This window comes from Melospiza georgiana, chromosome 5, assembly GCF_028018845.1.
Source record: "Melospiza georgiana isolate bMelGeo1 chromosome 5, bMelGeo1.pri, whole genome shotgun sequence".
NCBI lineage: Eukaryota > Metazoa > Chordata > Aves > Passeriformes > Passerellidae > Melospiza > Melospiza georgiana.
In genome coordinates this window covers 67444726-67460911 of record NC_080434.1, presented here as the reverse complement: position 1 = coordinate 67460911, position 16186 = coordinate 67444726, and the positions used below count along the sequence as shown (strand labels likewise).

The 16186-nt window shown below is 52.9% G+C and overlaps 2 protein-coding genes across 2 annotated transcripts in view; one reads left to right on the top strand and one right to left on the bottom strand.

The window, feature by feature from the left end:
• The first annotated feature begins 5199 nt into the window (after positions 1 to 5199).
• On the top strand, positions 5200 to 6429 carry LOC131083922 (splicing factor YJU2-like). Its single transcript, XM_058024927.1, has one exon. It carries the CDS (start codon positions 5203 to 5205, stop codon positions 6148 to 6150), a length of 948 nt encoding a protein of 315 aa, XP_057880910.1. The 5' UTR covers positions 5200 to 5202; the 3' UTR covers positions 6151 to 6429.
• Positions 6430 to 11227: 4798 nt separating this feature from the next.
• RAB11FIP5 (RAB11 family interacting protein 5) overlaps positions 11228 to 16186 on the bottom strand; it is a 42662-nt gene continuing 37703 nt past the window's right edge. Inside the window, exons 5-6 of the mRNA XM_058024918.1 lie at positions 14207 to 14390; positions 11228 to 13464 (exon numbers count right to left, since the gene is read on the bottom strand). Coding sequence (XP_057880901.1) covers positions 13255 to 13464; positions 14207 to 14390 — 394 coding nt within the window. The 3' untranslated portion in view covers positions 11228 to 13254. The remainder of the gene's footprint in view (positions 13465 to 14206; positions 14391 to 16186) is intronic.

Sequence of the window (16186 nt, the reverse complement as noted above, 5' to 3'; positions counted from 1 at the left end):
CACAGGGGGGTGTCATGGCTGGGTTTGAAACAGAACAGGGAGAGGCTGCTGCTGGCCCTAGGGGTGTGCTGGGCTCAGCACAGAGGGACAAAGCTCAGGGACACAGAGCAGGAATGCTGCTCCTGTCCCTGGGACCCCAAATAAATCACTAAATAGGAAATTCAGTCATTGAACACAGAGATAAATCCCAGATGGGCAACTTGAGAACATTTCCCCAGGTCTCTTCCTCATCCCCTCCCTCTCTGGGGAAGCATTTATGCCCTCAGAACCATTCCCTTGGGAAGGTGAAGGTTCAACACCAGCACCAGACCCCACTGCAGGGCTGCTGTGCTGCTCTTGTGCACAGAGCAAAACCTGTGTGCTGAGGGGAGAACCCCAAATCTTCACCCAGAGGGTGGGGAAACACAGAACAGAGACAGGAGCATCTGTAGGACCTTTCCCAAGCACAGGGAGGGACCTGCTGAACACTGGGGGACAGACACAGAACATCCATCACTGCTCCACGCTCCTGCAGCACCCAGGGAGCCCTGCACACCTGGGCTCCTGCAGCTGGGAGGGGCAGGGAATGCTGGAAATGGGAGATGGGGAGCAGGGATTGCTGCAAATGGGAGATGGGGAGCAGGGAATGCTGGAAATGGGACATGGGGGAGCAGGGATTGCTGGAAATGGGACATGGGGAGCAGGGAATGCTACAAATGGGACATGGGGAGCAGGGATTGCTGCAAACGGGACATGGGGAGCAGGGACTGCTGGAAATGGGAGATGGGGAGCAGGGATTGCTGCAAATGGGAGATGGGGGAGCAGGGAATGCTGGAAATGGGACATGGGGAGCAGGGAATGCTGGAAATGGGAGATGGGGAGCAGGGAATGCTACAAATGGGACAGGGGGAGCAGGGATTGCTGCAAATGGGACATGGGGAGCAGGGAATGCTGCAAATGGGACATGGGGGAGCAGGGACTGCTGGAAAGGCTGGAGATGGGGGAACAGAATAGGTATTGCTTTTCAAGGCAGGAAGTGTGGAAGCACCTATTGCTGGAAAGGCATGAGGTGAGGGAACAGAACAGGAATTGCTGCAAGGGCAGGAGATATGGGAACACCCATTGCTGCAAGGGAAGGAGATGAGGGAACAGAACAGGTATTGCTAGAAAGGCAAGAGGTGTGGAAGCACTCATTGATGGAAAGGCAGGAGATGAGGGATTTCTGGAAACAGGAGATGAGGGAATAGAACAGGAATTGCTGGAAAGGGTGGAGGGGAGGGAACAGAATTGCTGGAAACAGGAGATGAAGGAACAGGACAGGTATTGCTAGAAAGGCAAGAAATGTGGAAGCACCTATTGCTGGAAAGGCAGGAGATGAGGAAACAGGTATTCTTGAAAAGGCAGGAGATAGAAAGAGCACATATTGCTTGGAAATGGGAGCTATGGAAGCACCTATTGCTGGAAAGGCACAAGATGAGGGAACAGGTATTGCTGGAAATACCTGAGGTGAGGGAACAGAACAGGTATTGCTGCAAGGGCAGGAGTTATGGGAACACCCCATTGCTGCAAGGGAAGGAGATGAGGGAACAGAAGAGGTATTGCTAGAAAGGCAAGAGGTGTGGAAGCAAATATTGCTGGAAAGGCAGGAGAGGAGGGAACAGGTATTGCTAGAAAGGCAGGAGATGGAAAGAGCAGATATTGCTTGGAAATGGGAGCTATGGAAGCACCCATTGCTGGAAAGGCAGGAGATGAGGGAACAGGACAGGTATTGCTAGAAAGGCAAGAAATGTGGAAGCACCCATTGATGGAAAGGCAGGAGATGAGGAAACAGGTATTGCTGGAAAGGCTGGAGATGAGGGAATAGAACAGGTATTGCTGCAAGGGCAGGAGATATGGAAACATCTAGTGCTGCAAGAGAAGGAGATCAGGAAACATAACAGGTATTCCTAGAAAGGCAAGAGGTGTGGAAGCACCCATTGCTGGAAAGGCAGGGGAGGAGGAATAAGTATTCCTGGAAAGGCAGGAGAGGAGGGAACAGGTATTGCTGGAAAGGCAGGAGATGGAAGGAAAGGATATGGCTTGGAAATTGGAGCTATGGAAGCACCCTTTGCTGGAAAGGCAGGAGATATGGGAGCACCCATTGCTGGAAGGGCAGGAGGTGAGGGAACAGAACAGGTATTGCTAGAAAGGCAAGAGCTGTGGAAGCACTCTTTGATGGAAAGGCAGGAGGTGAGGGAACATGTATTGCTGGAAAAAGGAGATGAAGGAATAGAACAAGAATTGCTGGAAAGGCTAGAAGTGAGGAAATAGGATTGCTGGAAACAGGAGATGAGGGAACAGAACAGATATTGCTAGAAAGGAAGTGTGGAAGCACCTATTGCTGGAAAGGCAGGGGATGAGGGAACACCCATTGCTGGAAACAGGAGGTGAGGGAACAGAACAGGTATTGCTGCAAGGGCAGGAGATGAGGTAACATAACAGGTATTGCTAGAAAGGCAAGAGGTGTGGAAGCACCTATTGCTGGAAAGGCAGGAGAGGTGGAAACAGATATTGCTGGAAAGGCAGGAGATGGCAAAGCACTGCTGGAAAGGCAAGAAAGGAGGAAACAGGTATTGCTGGGAACAGGAGATGGAGGAACAGAACAGGTATTGCTAGAAACAGAGCAGGTATTGCTGGGAACAGAAGAGGTATTGCTGCAAACAGGAGATGGGGGAATAGAGCAGGTATTGCTGGGAACAGAAGAGGTATTGCTGGGAACAGAAACAGAGCAGGTATTGCTGCAAACAGGAGATGGGGAACAGAACAGGTATTGCTGGGAACAGAACAGGTATTGCTGCAAACAGGAGATGTGGAAGCACCTATTGCTGGCAGGGCTGCACACCTGGTACAGCCTGCTGAGCTCTGAGAGTCACTTTTTATATTCAAGTGCAAAACGTTCAGGCTTTTGGAGCAAAACAAGGCAGAGCTGACTAAGGCAGAGGGGGCTGAGGGAGGCGGTGAGACACGACTGAGGGGAGGCAGAGGTGGGAGGGAGGACCGTGGGATCCACATAAACATTGGCACTTGTGTGGGGAGCACCAGGAGCCGTCCCTGCAGGGGCACAGGGCCAAGAGCAGGGTGTTTGTGAGGCTGGGAGCAGAGAGGAGCTCTGGCTCCCACGGGAGATGTTGGCCCTGCAGCTCCCCCGTGAATGCCCGCTGAGGAATTCCCCTCCCTCTCAGCACTGCTGCATTCCCAGGGCTGCACCCCCAGTGCTCACAGCTCCTCCCTGACTGCTCACACGGGCACAGCTGGGCACAGCTGGGCACCCACAGAGGGCTCAGGCTGCCAGGACACAGATCTGACCCAACGGGCACAGAGGCTCCTGGCACCTTCTGAAACGTGAGAAACACTTCCCTTGGACACCCCCACCCCAGCCCACACACACAGAGGGAGGAGGAGCAGGAACACAGCAGGAGCGGCTGGAGCAGTGCAAACCTCAGGTATTCCCAGGAGGGGAGAGGCAGGAAGGAGTGGGAGGTTCATGGCTGCTGTTCTCCCAGGGAAAACATCCTCCTCTTCCTCCTCCTCGTGCAGGGGTCCAAGGCTTGGACAGGGCAGAGCTCCTTTCCTCCTGACCCAGTTCTGCCTGTCTCCAGCTTGGAACGCTCAGCCTGCCCTTGCCTGCTGTGTCAGCTGCTGACCTCTGCCCCAGCTCTCCTGAGCTGCTGTGCAGAACTCCTGGAGGAGCCAGGGCAGCTGCACAGGGGGTGGGGAGGCTCTGCTGTCCCTGGGTGACAATTAACTCCCTTTGCTTGGGTGAGAAGGAAAACAGAGGAGGAACCAGCCCCAGGCAGGTTGTGTGGGATGGAGAATTGGGTTGCAGAGCCTTTTTGGGGTAGGGAACTGCTACTGTGGCAAAAGGCACCATTCTTCAAAGGCATGGTCTACACTGAAGCAAGTGAAAAGAAGAGCAGGGAGGTTTTAAAAGAACACAGTGACCTTGGGAGGTAGAGAAGAGGGAGAAGATGCCTTTCATGTTGAAATCCCACTCTGACTGCCCCTCTGCCTGCATGGGCACCTCCTACAGCCAAAATCCTGGCAGGATGAGGGAGGGAACAACATCTTTCCTATCCCCTTCCTCAGTAGCTCCAGTTCAGCCAGGTAAATCAGGTGTGGAACTCTTTGAAAACTCCAGGCTTCACCCTGGCAAGATCTACCACAGAGATTTCCCCAGCTAGGCAGAAAGAGAAGACTTCCCCATGGAGCCTCACAACACTGATCCTCCCAGCCTGCTTTCCCCATTTGTCCCGAATTATCAGGGTTTCTCCTTTCCCTGTTTCCTCACTGGCTGTGGTACCCCTGGTGCCTGTCCTGTTTTCCCTGCAGGGCAGGACAAAGGGCACAGTGCCACCCCTGTGCCCTCAGCACTGCCTGCTGACCCATACATGATTATGCAGAGCACATGGTCTCCTCTTTTGTCCCTGATTTCCCTTCAGCCTGCTGGGACAAACCTCACTGGAATTTATCCTACAAAAGGCCCTTCTTGCCTCAGTGAGCTGAGCTAGCCATGGTGAGTGAGGTGTGTGGACTTGACTGCTTTGCCTGAATTCCTACCCAGGCAGCTTTTCCAGAGGAGATGTTCCTTAGGTTGAAAGATTTAGTTGTGTGTTCTGTTCCCATCTGTCAGAGGTGGGGCAGTTATCTTCTGTTAATTGAGCAGTTTCTCTTCCACAACCAATCCTCCCTCTGGGAAATATCCTCTGCTAATGGCCCATCAATTATTCATTATCTTCTGCCAATGGGCCATTGAGTCACACTGATAAAATTCCACCATCCCATTGGGAGATGGGGAGGAGCCAAGCATTCCTACCTGGATATAATCTGAGGATTTGAACACCCCAGCAGCCTTTGCCCACTGCATTCCCAGAGGAGCAACTTTCTTATGCCCTGCATTGCCAGAGGGAGCCCAGTCCCATCTCCAGCATCCCTACAGCTGCAGAGGTAAACTCCCCCCTTGTGCAGGATCCCTGCTCCAGCAGAACCACCCCTGTTCACATTTTCCATTTCAGAGGAGGATCCTTCCTTCCTTATCAGACACCTGGCTTTTCAAACCAAGGCAAGACCCTTCTTGGGAACCAGGCAGCAGTTTCCACCATCTAAACCCCACTCTGCTCCAGAGTGGTGCCCAGCGTGGGGTGAGCGGTGCGGGAGCAGCTCTGGGGACCGGGAGAAGCCGTGGCCATGTCGGAACGGAAAGTGCTGAACAAATATTACCCCCCAGACTTCGATCCTGCCAAGATCCCCAAGCTGAGGCTCCCAAAGGACCGGCAGTACGTGGTGAGGCTCATGGCCCCCTTCAACATGAGGTGCAGGACGTGTGGGGAGTACATCTACAAGGGCAAGAAGTTCAACGCCCGCAAGGAGACGGTGCAGAACAAGTCCTACCTGGGGCTGCCCATCTTCCGCTTCTACATCAAGTGCCCGCGCTGCCTGGCTGAGATCACCTTCAAGACAGACCCCCAGAACACGGATTACGCCATGGAGCACGGCGCCACCAGGAACTTCCAGGCACAGAAGCTCCTGGAGGAGGAGGAGAAGAGGATGCAGAAGGAGAGGGAAGCGGAGGAGCTCAACAATCCCATGAAGGTCCTGGAGAACCGAAGCAAGGACTCCAAGCTGGAGATGGAGGTCCTGGAGAACCTGCAGGAGCTGAAGGAGCTCAACCAGCACCAGGCCAACGTGGATTTTGAAGCCATGCTGAAGCAGCACAAGGAGGTGGAGGAGACGCAGAAGCGCAAGGAGCAGGAGGAGGATGAGCAGGAGATGAAGGCCATGTTGGAACAGGCCCAGAACTGCCGGCTCCTGGTGGATTCTGACTCTGATGATGAACCAACAAAACACTGTCCAAATCCCACAGCCCAAACAAAACCCAGGGATATCCTGCAGGAGGACACCCAGAGCAAGAGGCTGATGATGGAGAGCTGGGAGTGCAGCTTGGGCAAGCTCAGCAGCAGGGCCCAGCTGGCCAGGCTGGTGGCCCGCAGGAAGGAGAAGCCACATCCTGCCCTGGATAAGGGGATGGAAACCCGAGGCACCACAGCCACCACCAGCTCACTTCCAGCAGCAGCAGCAGCCATGTCCTCGCTGGGTTTGCTGGGAGCCTACTGGGACAGCGAGGACAGAGACTGAAGGGCCAGCAGAGTGGGGACAGAGAAGGGACAGGGCTGTCCCCGCTCCCTGCTGCTCCTGGAACCCGACACGGAGCAGATCCCACCTTTGCAGAGACTGGGAGCTCCTCCAGTCCCTCACTGTGGGGACAGGGCTGTCCTGCCATCACCAGCCCCCTAGATGTCCCCAGGAGCTCAGGGACAAACCCCTCCCTGCTGTTCCGTGCTTGCTGGACTTCAGCAGCCACAACACTGGGAAAAATGGGATCTGGCAAAACAAAACAAAACAAAAAACAAAAAACAAAAAACAAACAAACAAAAAAAAACAAACCACAAAAACAAAAACAAAAAAGCCACCAAAAAAGCCACCAAACAAAAAAACGAAACAAAAAAAAGTACTTGACTGCCCTGCTTGAATTTCTACCCAAGCAGCTTTTCCACAGGAGATGCCTCTTGGGAATCAGGTAGGAGCTTGCAGCTTGCAGCCTCTAAACCCCACGCTGCTACAAATTGGTGCCCTGACTGTGGGGCTTCTCATTAGCCCATTGAAAGCCTCTCCACTGGCCAGCCACTGGATTTTGAGTTGCAGCCAAGAGCTCCAGTTCCCCAAGGAAAAACACCCAATTTTCTAGGGAATTTCTCAGGGGTCAACTGACAGCCCTCAAGACCTCAAGGGCTGGTTGACTCAGCAGAACTCCTGCGAGATCTTTCTTTTGAGCAGTTTCATCCCTCTTTTCCCACAATCTCAGAGCATCCAGGCACAGAGAAACCATCTATGATGACACTCACTATGAGGAAGGGGCTGACTCTCCCGAGACTACTAACATGTCCAGGCAGGGACACAGAGAGTGCTGGTGAGGGCCCTTTCTGTTGAATTTGAGGATGAAGTGATTTGCTGAATCCAGCTGGTAAACCTGGACCTCCTGATGGGCCAGGGGATGTTTTAATCATAGGAGACACTGTTAATGAGTTACATGTGCTTCCAGAAGTGCAGACTGTGGGGCCAATGCATGAGATCACTGTAATATGTACAGACCCACCCTGGGGTTTGACTAAGGGCACACGTATACCCAAGCTTTTCTTGTACCCACCTGGGCTGATGTTTTGCCAGAAAATCCTATGGTTTTTTGGGCAGAGATGCTAGGCCAAGACAGACCTCTTATAGAGTGTGGCTTGTCTAACAAAGGTACCAAAGTTTCTCTTCCAGGTATGACTGACACCGGGTCAGATGTCACCATCACTGCTCACTCCAGGTGGCCACAGGGCTGGGAACTGGTGCCAGCCTATGGATCATCTCTAGGATTGGAGCAGCTGCCACCTCTATGTGGAGTAAAAGGTCAATCCTTACTGAAGGTCCTGAGGGGTCACATTGCCACAGGAAGACCTTTTGTGGTAAAGGCACCTGTCATTCTGTGGGGCAGAGACAATGGAGATTCAGACCAGAAATCCCTTCACACCCACAGGATTTCCAGCTGGGCCACTGCAGAGCACCCCACCTCACCACACACGTGAAAATCAGATGGTCCCATCTGGGTGGAACAGTGGCCCCTGGTAGAAGTCAAACGAAAGGCACTCAAATCCGTAGTGCAGGAGCAGCTATCTAAGGGCCAAACAGTACCACCCACTAGCCCTTGGAACATCCCTGTCTTTGTCATTCATAAACAGGCAAAGACAAGTGGAGGCTCCTACAAGACCACAGGAAGGTGAACGAGGTCATTGTTACAGCCTGGCTTGCCCTCACCTTCAATGCTCCTGAGATTGGAAACTGGCAGTCATCGATATTAAGGATTGTGTTTTTAATATTCCACTCCATCCTAAAGATGCCCCAAGATGTGCATTTTCATCAGTTAATAGACAAGCCCTCTAAAAAGGCATCAAGGGGAAATTCTTTCTAAAGGGATGAAAAACTCATGAGTCATCTGCCAAATGTTTGTTGCCCACATTCTCACGTCCATTTGGGAAAAATTCCCTGATGCCGTAATTCATCACTTTATGGATGATATTTTCATATGCACAGAGACTGACTATTATTTGGAGACTGTTCTCAAACAGACTATCCAAGCCATTGAAGGATTTGAAATTGCTACTGAGAAGATTCAGTGCATCTGCCCATGGACCTACCGTGGGCTCTGGATTGGTGAGCAGACTATCATGCCACAACAGCTCACCATCAAGACAACCCAAGAACCCTGAGGGACCTTCATCAGCTATGTGGGAGCATAAACTGGGTTTGTTCACTGCTAGGGATCATGACTGAGGACCTTGCACCCCTTTTGAACCTCCTGAGGGGCCCTGATGACCTCAGCTCCCCAGGAACCATCACACTAGAGGCCCATGAAGTGATCCAGAAGGTATCAGAAGCATTGTCCATGAGACAAGCCCACCATGCTGATCCTACCCTGCCTTTCCAATTTGTCTTCCTGGGTAAGTCACCCAAGTTCCATGGGCTCATTTTCCAGTGGGACCCCACTCAGGGAGATCAGCTCCTAATCACAGAGTGGGTGTTTCAATCACACAAACCAAATAAGACATGACAACACCTCAGGAGCTTAGGGCCCAGCTTATCAGAAAGGCCAGAGCTCACCTCAGGACCCTAGTGGGGTGTGAATTCACAGGCATTAAACAGTCTAGAACCTTTGTTCCAAACCAGTGAGCACCTCCAGTTCACTCTGGACAGCTACCCAGACCAAATCTCCATCCACCTACCAAAACATAAACTGTTTAATGCTTGCTTTAATTTGGTCCCAAATTCATTAAAAAGTAGAACTCCTCTAAAGGCATAGACTGTATTTACTGATGGTTCAGGGGGATCCCACAAGTCTGTTATGACGTGGAGGAATCCTGACACTTAAGAGTGGGAGTCTGATGTTCAGATTGTTCGAGGATCCCCACAAACTGCAGAATTAGCAGCCGTTGTCAGAGCCTTTGAGAAATTCAAACAACCCTTAAATTTAGTTACTGACTCGGCCTATGTTGCTGGAATAGCTGAGAGAGCAGAACATTCCTTGCTAAAGGAAGTGCCAAATCCAGATTTGTAAGGCTTGCTCTCAAATTTAATGTACCTCCTCTCCCACTGAGAGCAACCATATCACATTATGCACGTGAGGTCACACACTGACCTCCCAGGACCAGTCACAGAAGGCAACTGGAGGGCAGATATTTAGCCATGGCAGTGCAGACATTTTCAATCAGGCTAAATTGAGCCATCAGCTTTTTCATCAAAATGTGCCAGCCCTTGTCAGAATGTTTAAAATCACAAGGGAACAGGCAAGAGCAATTGTGGGCTCCTGCCCCAATTGCCAGGAGTTTGCTTTGCCCTCTCTGAGGGCCAGGGTTAACCCCTGAGGCCTTGAAAGTTTACAGCTTTGGCAAATAGATGTCACACATTATGCACCTTTTGGGAGACAAAAATAAATTCATTCACAAATACAACACCTGACTAATGTGGTAAATATTGAATATGTAGGCTTCCCCATGGGGGCTAGAGGAAAATGGCATAACAAGAACTCTGAGCTGCTTTTGGCCCTTAATGCCTTCATTCCATAGATACATTCTCTGGGGCAGTATTTGCATCAGCCCATGCAGGAGAAAACACAAGAGATGTCATCCAACATTTTCTCCTAGCATTCTCCACCCTAGGCATTCTCCAAACAGATAATGGTCCTGCTTACACCTCCAAAAATTTCAAACAGCTCCCAGATCAATGGGGAGTGAAATGCACCAATGGCATTCCCCACTCACCAACAGGGCAATCTGTTGTAGAGAGGGCTCACTGTACACTCAAGAGAGTCCTTGATCAGCAGCACGGGGGAGTTGAAACACTGCTGAATGTACAAAGATTATGTAAGGCTCTTTATGTCATCAGTTTTCTTAATAATTCATTCATGGAGCCAAATCCCCCACTGTCAGGCACTTCTCCAACACTAGCAGAGCTCAGCTCACAGAGAAACCCCCTGTGCTGATCAAAGACCCCAAATTCAAACAAATATTGGGCCCATTTCCATGAATTACTTAGGGCAGAGGTTATGCTTGTGTATCTACAGGATCTGGCCTGAGGTGGATTCCAGGCAGGAATGTCAAGCTGTACATCAAACTGCCAAATGCAGCACCCCGAGACACTCCCCCTGAACCTCAGAGACAGCAAAGAGATCAAGCTTGGGTGGTGTGGAGGAGAGAAGAAAAAAGAGTGTAAACACAGATGTTTGTCACAGAAGATGACTCTGCACTGCTCCAGAACATCATAAGACTCTGTGTTGAGTTTCATTTGCTCATTGTTTTGCACTGTTACCCCTCTTTGGTTGGTTTTACTGCTACCCCTCTTTAGTTTGCTGCATTGTTACCCCTTCTTGTTTTCCCTCCCGTTTTCTACTCAGTAAAAACTGAGGGGATCAGATGGGAAGATATGAGGGGCTGGTAAAGCTATATAGGTCTAAAAACTCATTTTTTCAAACTCACAGATCAACTCATCACCCCCAAGTATCCTGCCATGTCTCCAGTGGCAGGGAATCCCCAACTGCTCCAGACAGGATTTTGGATTCTCCTCACCTTTCCATCAGCTGGTGCATGGATTGTCCCTCAGCCCAGCCAGAACATCTGGGTCACACTGGCCAAGACTTTACAGCAGGACAATCTCTGCCTGTCCATGGGCAGTGTGGACAACCCTCTGTCAATGTGTCCGGTAGGGTTCCTTAGCAGCAAATGAATTCCCACACACAGATAAGAAACACAGTCTGGTAGATGCTTGGGACAGATGGACAAAGACCCTGCCTCGAGCACTAGAGGAACCCCAGGAATTGGAGCTCTTGGGGTTCTCCAAAGCTCATTACTGCATCCAACTTTAGTATCAACCTCCCAACCAACACTTGACCCACCTTGAGCTTGTTAAGTCTACCCACAGGAAAGATGTAACCCCATTTTACAAAAATGACACCCCTCCAAATTGGTGCAATTACACCAGTCCTACAGCTTCTTCATCCTCACTCCATCCCAAAGTGCTGCCCTGGGCAGTGTTCCTAATCTGTGGAGATTGAGTATGGGCCAGGATCCCCTCAGGCCTTCAAGGGGGTCCCTGCAGCCTTAGCTAGCTTACTTTACATTACTTTACTTCAAACATAACTTTACTTCAAAACTGGAAACAAAAAGGGGAATTGGCACGCCAAAAGAGATGATATACTGAATTTGATGAAAATTGCAACAGACAAGTTTACAACTGGAACAAAGAACACAGTCGTGGTCTCATGCTGCTTCAGCTTTGGGTGGTCACTCAGGGGGTTTTCAGCAGGGGACAGAGCTGCCCTGAGGCTTGGCACCGCCCTGGAGAGCTGATCCCAGCCTCTGGATGTGATCAGCAGAGCAGGCTGGGCACTGCCCTGGGGAGCCCATCCCAGCCTGTGGATGTGATCAGCAGAGCAGGCTGGGCACTGCCCTGGGGAGCCAATCCCAGCCTGTGGATGTGATCAGCAGAGCAGGCTGGGCACTGCCCTGGAGAGCCCATCCCAGTGTGCGGATGTGATCAGGGAGCAGGCTGGGCACTGCCCTGAGAGCTGATCCCAGCCCATAGATGTGATCAGGGCAGCAGGCTGGGCACTGCCCTGGAGAGCTGAACCCAGCCTGGGATCTGATCAGGGGAGCAGGCTGGGCACTGCCCTGGAGAGCCCATCCCAGTGTGTGGATGTGATCAGCAGAGCAGGCTGGGCACTGCCCTGGGGAGCCCATCCCAGCCTGTGGATGTGATCAGCAGAGCAGGCTGGGCACTGCCCTGGGGAGCCAATCCCAGCCTGTGGATGTGATCAGCAGAGCAGGCTGGGCACTGCCCTGGAGAGCCCATCCCAGTGTGCGGATGTGATCAGGGAGCAGGCTGGGCACTGCCCTGAGAGCTGATCCCAGCCCATAGATGTGATCAGGGCAGCAGGCTGGGCACTGCCCTGGAGAGCTGAACCCAGCCTGGGATCTGATCAGGGGAGCAGGCTGGGCACTGCCCTGGAGAGCCCATCCCAGTGTGTGGATGTGATCAGCAGAGCAGGCTGGGCACTGCCCTGGAGAGCCCATCCCAGCCTGTGGATGTGATCAGCAGAGCAGGCTGGGCACTGCCCTGCCAGGATTTGGGAATTCTGGGCTGTGCCAGGAGGGTTTGGGGCCCTGCAGAGGGGTCAGACCCCCCAGGCCTTGCTCTGGGGGTGTTTTCTGGCTGTGCTGGACAGATGAGGCAGGGCAGGGCAGGGCAGCTGTGAGCAGCCATTCCTGGGAATACTGAGTGGAAATTCAATGTGGATTCTGCACTCCTTCGTCCCTCCAGGGCACAGCAGCCCCTGCTGGGTGAGGGCATGCAGAGGATCTCCTGCAGCACTCCTGGGGCACCTTTGCCATATTCCCAGTCCAACCATGAGGGACCCAGGCAGTGTCACTGGTGCTGTGACAGAGCCACCAGTGACACCACCCAGGCCTGGCACTGTCCCTTTGTGGAGCATCTCAGACCACAAGTGTGGTGAGAGAGTGGCACAAACTGGAGTTGGCTCTTCGTCCTTCACTGGGGGTAACTGGGGGAGGAGGGGAAGGGGTGTCCCACAGGCTCTGCTGGGGGAGTCTCACTGGGTCTCAGTGTCCCCAGTGTCACCCAGCAGCTCAACACCAGCCAGGGGAAACCACCCTCAAGGGAGAGAGGAGGAGGAGGAGTGTGGGCAGAGGAGCAGCAGCAGGGTGAAGTCACGAGGAGATGGTTTCCAGCTCTCAGATGTCCAGGGGTCACTTAAAGCTCTGGCAGGAGGAGTGCCTGGGAGGTGGCACTCGGTCACAGCAACAGGAACCTGCAGAGGCACCTGCCTGGTGGGGAGGGCTCTGCTCCTCCCCATAGGGTGCTGGCAGCCCACCACCCTACAGCTCCCTGGAGCTGAGCTGGGCTAAGCTTGGGCTGGGAAGGAGCAGATAACCCTTCCTGCTAACTCTGGCAACAGAAGCCACTGCAGGCCTCGGGCAAGAAGAGGGGGTGCAGGGGTGTTGGCAGCGTGGTGGTTACTGGGGCACAGCTCTGCTGGGTGCCCTGGGCAGGCTCAGGGGGCACAGCTCTGCTGGGTGCCCTGGGCAGGCTCAGGGGGCACAGCTCTGCTGGGTGCTGCTGCCCTGGGCAGGCTCAGGGGGCCTGGCCTCCCCCCAGAGGGATCTGCAGCAGCGTGGGGGACTGCTCCATGATGCGCACCAGCAGCTGGTCAATGTAGTTCTCCAGCTCCTGGATGTGCTCCTCCTTCTTGCTCAGCTCGCCCTCCTTCTGCAGCAGCAGCTGGATCAGCTCGTCGTGGGTCAGGTGGTAATACTTGGCTGACTGGTCCAGCTGGCCAGGGTCCTGCTGGGAAGCAAGAGGGACATTCAGGGACTGGCATTAAAATCTCTGCTCCTGGTAATGTTTGCAGGATGCAGAGACAGCCAAAGCACTCCTACTTTCCATGTCTGTCTTTCCAAAGTGGAGAGGCAGGAGCAGCACAGGGGACCCACAGAGACCTTGTGTGCTGCTCATAAAACAACAGCTGAACACCCTGCAGCACCCACAGGGCTTCTGAGACCCTCAATCAGGTGAACCCAGCAGCATTTTCCATCTGACACTGGGGAGGCAAATGGAGTGGGAGTGGACAAAGGGATGGAAGGGTCACCCTCACAACACCCTCTGTGTCCTCAGAGGTGCCACAGGTGCTTTGCTAGCCCCAGCACAGCAGTGTTTGGAGTATATCCAGGTCAACAAAGCTCCAGGAAGGACCTTCCACCTTCTATGCCTTGTGGAGACCAGGTTGGACATTAAGGCTTGAAGCAGCCTGGGACAGTGGAACATGTCTCTGCCCATGGCAAGGGTGGCACTGGATGGGATTTAAGGTCCCTCCCAACCCATTCCATGTTTCTACAAGCAGGGATTCACTCACACACTGCACACCACCACCCCCAAAGCAAAGCAGGTGATGGGAGAACAAGGAGGCGAGGAGGTGCAGAACCCAGGGGAGAAGGGAGGCAGAGCAGCCCAAGGGGCTGGACCCTCAACCCCCTCATGGCAGGCCCTGGAGCAGCACACCTGGAGCAGGGGTGGCACAGCCTCCTACCTTTACCTTGGGGTCAGTTTTGTCCTGCTGGGAGGCCGGGGCCAGGGGCTGGATGCTGCTCGTGGTCACTGTCTTCAGCCTCTCCAGGCCATTGCTCAGTGCTGAGCCCAGGCTGGCCCTGTGCTGCTGCTTCCTCTCGCTGGAGCCCTCCTGCACAGCACTCAGGGGCTTCACGGGGTGGGGGCTGTGGGCAACAAGGGTGGGACAGTCAGCACCCCCAGGGTTCCTGTCCCTGGGACTGTACAGGGATGGCACCACCCAGGAGACTGAGGAACTGCTGAACCCTGGTGTCTGTGCCACCCAGAGCTCTCCTGCTCTGAGGAGGGCCCTCTCCTGCCCTCTCAGCAGGGCAGGGCAGAGCCCCTGGAGCTGCTCCCCCCACACAGGAGACAAGGAGCCCCAGCACACGTGTTAGGCTGAGATCCTGGAGCCCACACCTGCACTGCACATCCTCCCTGGGAATGCTGTGGGTCACAACTCCCAGGGGCTCAAACGCAGCTCCAGTGTGATCAGAGCCTGCTGCACCCACTGCCCAGAGCAGCTTTTTGCTGCCCAGGGACCCCTAGACTACTCTGGGGTCACCACTGATGCTCCAGCCCAAGAGTTGAATGTCACCTGCCTGAAAGCCACCACAGAATTTGTCCCCCTCCACAAGGCCAAAGGGAGGGTGAGAAGCCAGTTATGGGGGAAGTCGATTTTCATTTATTTTTGCCCCACTTTTCACCCAAAAGGCTCTTTCTGGGCTTGAACAAAGCCCAGTTTCTTCTCAGTGTGATGGAAAGAGAAGTGACCTGATGTTCCCTCCCTGCAAGGAGCAGGCACAGCTGTGCACCATCCTTGGGATGGAAACATCCAAATATCTGTCCATCAGGATGGAAACATCCAAACATCCATCCACTGGGATGGAAACATCCAAAAATCTATCCATGGGGATGGAAACATCTAAATATTCATCCATGGGGATGGCAACATCCAGATATCCATCCATTGGGATAGAAACATCCAAATATCTGTCCGTCAGGATGGAAACATCCAAACCTCCATCCGTTGGGATGGAAACATCCAAACATCTGTCCATCAGGATGGAAACATCCAAACATCCATCCATTGGGATGGAAACATCCAAACATCCATCCGTTGGGATGGAAACATCCAAACATCCATCCATTGGGATGAAAACACCCAAACCTCCACCCATTGGGATGGAAACATCCAAACATCTGTCCATCAGGATGGAAACATCCAAACATCCATCCACTGGGAGGGAAATATCCAAACATCCATCCTTGAGATGGAAAGATCCAAATATCCATCCATTGGGATGGGAATATGCAAACATCCATCCTCAGGATGGAAACATCCAAAAGTCCATCCACTGGGAAGGAAAGATCCAAACATCCATCCATTGGGTATGGAAACATCCAAACATCCATCCGTTGGGATGGAAACACCCAAACATCCATCCACTGGGATGGAAACACCCAAACATCCATCCATTGGGATGGAAACACCCAAACCTCCATCCATTGGGATGGAAACGTCCAAAAGTCCATCCATTGGGATGGAAACATCCAAACATCCATCTGTGGGATGGAAAGATCCAAACATCCATCCATTGGGTATGGAAACATCCACACTTCCATCCATTGGGATGGAAACACCCAAACTTCCATCCATGGGGATGGAAACATCCAAACTTCCATCCATTGGGATGGAAACACCCAAACATCCATCCGTTGGGATGGAAACATCCAAAAGTCCATCCACTGGGATGGAAACACCCAAACATCCATCTGTGGGATGGAAAGATCCAAACATCCATCCATTGGGTATGGAAACACCCAAACTTCCATCCATTGGGATGGAAACACCCAAACATCCATCCACTGGGATGGAAAGATGAAACCTCCACCTGGAGCTCTGCAAAGCCTCTCACAGGTGACAGCCCCACCAGCTGTGTGTCCCAGCGGTGCCTCGGCC

Bases quoted from the DNA above. Each gene is read 5' to 3' on its own strand.
- LOC131083922 (XM_058024927.1), top strand. From the start codon at position 5,203: ATGTCGGAACGGAAAGTGCTGAACAAATATTACCCCCCAGACTTCGAT.